Consider the following 6,000-nt stretch of genomic DNA (forward strand, 5'->3'; position numbering starts at 1 on the left):
ATGCTGGAAAAGCACCTTTGAAAAACAGTTTGGGTGTGTGTAAGGAAATGTGTGTGTAAGGAAAGGTGTGTGTAAGGAAATGTGTGTGTAAGGAAAGGTGTGTGATGTGAGTGTGCTGCAATCTGTGAGTACAGACCATTATTTTGACTTGCTTGAGAATTCATGCTCGTGGGCACATACATCTGTTGGCGACAGATAAACTAATACATCCCCGTCTGTTCTCTGGGTCGCACACCGCAGTCACTGCTCTCTCCTCACTGAACACAGTTCACCTTCATTTTTGGCCCTCTGAAACTCTGAGCATTCCTGATTGCTCCAAACCAGACTGACTGCTCAAATCTACCAGCCTGTCTCTGTTCCTGATTGATTATTTTCTGGAATGTAAGCTCATTAGTCAATGATAATAATCCAGTCAATCCACCACAAATCCATACAATTGTTTATTTTAGGCTTATAGACTATTGTTTGTTTTTTGTATTTTTAAATAAATTTAAGAATATAACAGTGATCACTGTTTTGCAGTCTAAGGGTCCTTAACTAACAGTACGTATTGTAACTAGAGCATGGATATGGTTCACGAGTATCAGACAACCTTAAAATTCCATAAAAAATTCAATACAATTTGACTTGCAGGAGCATGATTTGGGTCACAGGAGGACGGTAAACTCATTTGGGTCCTGAAGTGATAAAAAGAAGGGACCTAATTCTAGATGTCCCCCTGCTAACTCCGCATTCACTACACATCCTCAGAATTTGGTGTGTTCTCATCATTATACAATGAAAGATTTATTAAAGGATGACTCATCAAAAGCAGCGACTAACACACATTCCCTCATGTTGACATTGAAGAGATTGTAGAAGTTCTAGAAGTTTTACTATGTCAAAGTAGGTCAGTCTAGTTGTGCAAGCCATTCTGGGTTTTTCTCTCTGGTCATTTTCAGTACGTTTTCCAATAAAGTATTGATGGAATAGGAAAGCACTCTATGAATTTTCACATCACTGGACCATCACTGGGACCTACCATCATGGTTAGCGTTGCCTAATGTCCATGGCTCGTCCGAATCAAAGTGTGTGTCCCCTCCGATTCCAGGTCCAGGGAAGTACGCGTGGGCTAAAAAGCCTCCTTCTCCGTCAAATGGCGAGCTGTCGCCATGGAAACCCGAGGCGAAGAAGATCATGATGTCGGCCTCCTTGCCCTCTTTCTTGATCTCGGAGTAGGCCACTTCCTGAAAGGTCAGCGGGGTCACCGCCTGCCACACATCGAAGGCCTGCCGGATCGCCCTCTGGGTGTCCTTCTCCCCCACTTTAGGTGTGAAGTTGTGTATGCTGACATGAGCAGAAAACCACCACAACACACAAACACACACAAAAAATGGCATTCAATAACTGAGTGATGTATAAAACTCGGCAATCATAAACCCCAAAACACTCTCTATATATGCCACAATGTTCTACCAGTATATTTTTCTACATATTGAAAACACTCTCATTATTCTGTCTATATGCGCTGGTCACTTTCTTAGGTTCATCTGTGAAATGAATTTTATGCATGCGCAATTATAGCTCGTAGTCCTGCACAGATTAATCACCCTCTACACATTTTATCACTGGTGAGTTTTCGGCCACAGCACCGCTGACCAGATATTATTTAAGTGGCAGACCTTTTCCACCACAGCACCAACATTGACTTGGGCAGACAGTCACACTGTTGTGGGTGTTGAGCTGTTACAATTTAAGTGCAGCAACATTGGTGTTGTTTTTACACATGTCAGAATCGTTGTTGGGTTGAGAGCCACCCCAAAATACCCAGCTGCCCGAATAAATAACGGTCCCATGTTGGATGTTATTGGGTAACAAAACTGGTCACGGCAACAGATGCCATGATGTTTCCGAAAGAGTGGGAGTGGCATTTTTAATAAAGTAGCTAGTGAGTGTACTCCGTATTGGCATTTTTAATAAAGTAGCTAGTGAGTGTACTCCGTATTGGCATTTGCACATAAATAATTGAGAGGCTGATCTGTTATGAGATCAAACAGGCAAGTATAGTCATCTGTGCACAAAGAACTTTACTATTATGTAATGAATTAATCTACATAGCAATGCTTCTGAAATATATGGGGCAAATGAGGCAATAGAGTCCTTCCAGATGGCAGCTTCCTTATCTCTCAGCCAAAGGCCCAGAGGTGGGAAAAACTCACCAACTCACTTCAATCCAAACTGGAAAGGTTTACTGAGATTAGTGGGAACCAATATAATATTTCCTGATGAGGAAAGCATTTCTGTATTGTATATATAGCTAAATAAACTCAAAGGCAATAGTTTGCTATAATATGTAATTTACCATAATGTTTAAAAAGGAATGAGGCTGTTACAGTTAAAACAATAAATCCTGTATCCACTCAGAATGAAAATAGCCACATGTTTACTTTATGGAATAGGGGATGGTTGCTGGCCAAGAAAAGCAGTCCCCTCCCCCTCTCTCTCTCTCTCTCTCTCTCTCTCTCTCTCTCTCTCTCCCTCTCTCTCTGACAGTGCTCAAAGATCAAATCAAATTCACCTGCCCAGACACTTTATATATAGACCAGGCAGCAACTCAGAGACACTAAAACAGTTCACCCTCACTCTGTCTCTTCTCTGTACATTCATATACAAACATACTGTGTGTGTATATGTGTTTGTGTATTCATAAACATATACACAGCATACACTCACTGGCCACCTTATTAGGTACACCTGGCTAGTACCCCCTTTTGCCTTCAGAACTGCCTTCCTTCAGAATCCTTTGTGGCATAGATTCAACAAGGAGAGTCTGGTCCATATTGACATGATAGCATCACACAGTTGCTGCAGATTTGTCAGCTGCACATCCATGATGTGAATCTCCTGTTCCACCACATCCCAAAGGTGCTCTAGTGGATTGAGATCTGATCACTGTGGAGGCCATTTGAGTACAGTGAACTCATTTTCATGTTCAAGAAACCAGTCTGAGATGATTCGTGCTTTATGACATGGTGCGTTATCCTGCTGGAAGTAGCCATCAGAAGATGGGTACACTGTGGTCATAAAGGGATGAACATGGACAGCAACAATACTCAGGTAGGCTGTGGCATTGACATGATGCTCAATTGGTACTAATGGGCCAAAAGTGGGCCAGGAAAATATCCCCCCACACCATTGCACCACCACTACCAGCCTGAATCAATGATACAAGGCAGGATGGATCCATGCTTTCATGTTGTTGATGCCAAATTCTGACCTTACCATCTGAATGCCACAGCAGAAATTGAGACTCATCAGACCAGGCAACGTTTTCCCAATCTTCTATTGTCCAATTTTGGTGAGCCTGTGTGAACTGTAACCTCAGTTTCCTGTTCTTAGCTGACAGGAGTGGGACCCAGTTTGGTCTTCTGCTGCTGTAGCCCATCAGCCTCTAGGTTTGACATGTCATGCATTCAGCGATGCTCTTCTACATGCCTCAGTTGTAATGACTGGTTATTTGAGTTACTGTTGCCGTTCTATCAGTTCAAACCAGTCTGGCCATTCTCCTCTGACCTCTGGCATTAACAAGACATTTGCGCCCACAGAACTGTCACTCACTGGATATTTTCAATTTTTTTGACATACCCATAACAGACCCCCCCCCCCCCCCCCCAACAACCATGCCACATTCAAAATCACTTAAATAAACTTTCTTCCCCATTCTGATGTTCGGTTTGAACTGCAGCAGATCGTCTTGGCCATATTCACATACACGCACACATGCACACACACACACACACACACACACACACACACACACACACACACACGCGATGTCTCTCATGTACATGCGTACGGGTTAGTAAAATAGCTTCAACTACTTCTATACCTTTTACTCTCTCTCTCACCATCCCACCCAAATAGGAAAGATTGGGTTCTTTTCCCTGTCTTGCCAAAGCGGCGCACCTCAGCAAGTGTTTCTGCATTATTACATAAGCATGTTGTATACCAAAAATGTATCCAATATGGGGCCAAATAATAAAAAAGGAGATAAACAGCTAACAATCCTGAGGAGTTAGTACTTTAGAACATGTCCTGAGGAGTTAGTACTTTAGAACATGTCCTGAGGAGTTAGTAATTTAGGGCATGTCCTGAGGAGTTAGTACTTTAGGACATGTCCTGAGGAGTTAGTACTTTAGAACATGTCCTGAGGAGTTAGTACTTTAGAACATGTCCTGAGGAGTTAGTACTTTAGGACATGTCCTGAGGAGTTAGTACTTTAGGACATGTCCTGAGGAGTTAGTACTTTAGAACATGTCCTGATGAGTTAGTACTTTAGGACATGTTCTGAGGAGTTAGTACTTTAGGACCAGTGATGGCTAAGTTACCTTGAGAAAGTAATCCGATTACTGATTACTCCTTTTAAAAGTAACTTAGTTACGTTACATATTACTTGATTTTAAAAGTAACTACGTTAGATTACAAGTTACTTTAGTAGTTACATTCAGCAGCAAAATACATTTTTCCAATACTCACTTTATTGGCAGTGCATTTTTAACAGTAACAATGTATTGAAGCAGGTTCGGTAACCGAGGCAGAAACTGCTTAATCCAAAAATCCCGAGGAGGGAAACTTTATTGATAACGCAACCCTGGCGCGCGCAGGCTCCGCCCCCCAGTGTCACTTAAAGGGCAAGACTCGCCGTAAGGAGTAGGAGTCGCTACAGTATCTCCTGACATTACGTTTGTGTAGCTGCGCGGTATTATTTGTAAATTTATTTGTAAACGTAATACAAGCGAACTGGGGTGGGTTTCCCGAAACGTTCGTAGCGCCAAGTACTTCGTAACCTCGTATGAAACGTACGAGGTTAAGAAGTACTTAGCGCTACGAACGTTTCGGGAAACCCACCCCAGTTCAGTCAGACAGCTTGTGAAACGAAATACCATTACAATTTCAAGCATTTTAAAGTAGGCGACGTTAGTCAAAATTCCAGCACTTTTCAAACGTGGAACGCAAAGCAACATTAAAATTCATCAGGTAAATGTTCCTTCCCCTGTTTTTGAGGGGTGTTTCTTTATACTACCACATATCGTTACGGGAGGACACTGCACAGAATGACTTGTAAAACGTGCTCGCGCTCTCACAGGGTCGCGCGCAGCGTGCGGAGTCGAGCGCTACGGTCAGACGCAAAAGTAGAACTGAGCCAAGAAGAAAGCAAAAATATATATTTTACTAGGGAAAATATAAATAGTAACGCACAGTTATTTGGATAAGTAACTTTAATCTGATTACTGGACTGGAAATAGTAGCGCGTTATATTACTCGTTACCGAAAAAAGTGGTAAGATTAGAGTAACGCGTTACTAAGTAACGCGTTACTGACATCACTGTTTAGGACATGTCCTGAGGAGTTAGTACTTTAGAACATGTCCTGAGGAGTTAGTACTTTAGGCTTAGAGTATGTCCTGCCAAACCAGGCAAAAAGCTATCTGATCAAGTTAAAATTAGTTACACTCACCAGGCAATGCAGGGAGAATTCACAGATATACTACAACCCCAAACAATGCTCAATTAAACTATACATTTGTTAATTTACATATTTTGATGACTATAATTAGCAGATTTCTCGATTGCTACAGTCATTTGTTCTGTAAGCCAGATAGAATCTAATCAAAATACGCCTTGTCTTGCTCTGACACAACAAAATCTCCAGTGTTGAAATAAATCTTACATTCCACATTGGAGAATTTTGCTCTGTAAAGAGATGGACTGTGTACCTGTAAGAGATCTTTTTGTCCCTCCATTTCTGACCGGTGAGGGCATAGCGTTTATTTCTCCTTCGTCGGGGGTGATCAGGAACGCCACAGCGAGGTTTCTTCATCCACCTGAACAGCAGTCAGGCACACAAACCAGCAAGCATTAAATAGTTCATCTTTTCTATTATGTACCAAAACTGATGCAAACATTTCATTCTGTAACACTGAGTTTAACTTAGATGAAGTTTTTAAGATAACCAGAATGC

General features: G+C 41.8%; 1 protein-coding gene across 1 annotated transcript in view; it reads right to left on the minus strand.

Moving 5' to 3' along the window:
* mmp24 (matrix metallopeptidase 24) overlaps window positions 1-6,000 on the minus strand; it is a 32,635-nt gene that overhangs the window by 11,940 nt on the left and 14,695 nt on the right. The window contains exons 3-4 of the mRNA XM_077013824.1: window positions 5,756-5,863; window positions 1,022-1,326 (exon numbers count right to left, since the gene is read on the minus strand). Of these exons, the coding sequence (XP_076869939.1) occupies window positions 1,022-1,326; window positions 5,756-5,863 (413 nt within the window). The remainder of the gene's footprint in view (window positions 1-1,021; window positions 1,327-5,755; window positions 5,864-6,000) is intronic.

Source organism: Brachyhypopomus gauderio, chromosome 8 (genome assembly GCF_052324685.1).
Source record: "Brachyhypopomus gauderio isolate BG-103 chromosome 8, BGAUD_0.2, whole genome shotgun sequence".
Taxonomy (NCBI): domain Eukaryota; kingdom Metazoa; phylum Chordata; class Actinopteri; order Gymnotiformes; family Hypopomidae; genus Brachyhypopomus; species Brachyhypopomus gauderio.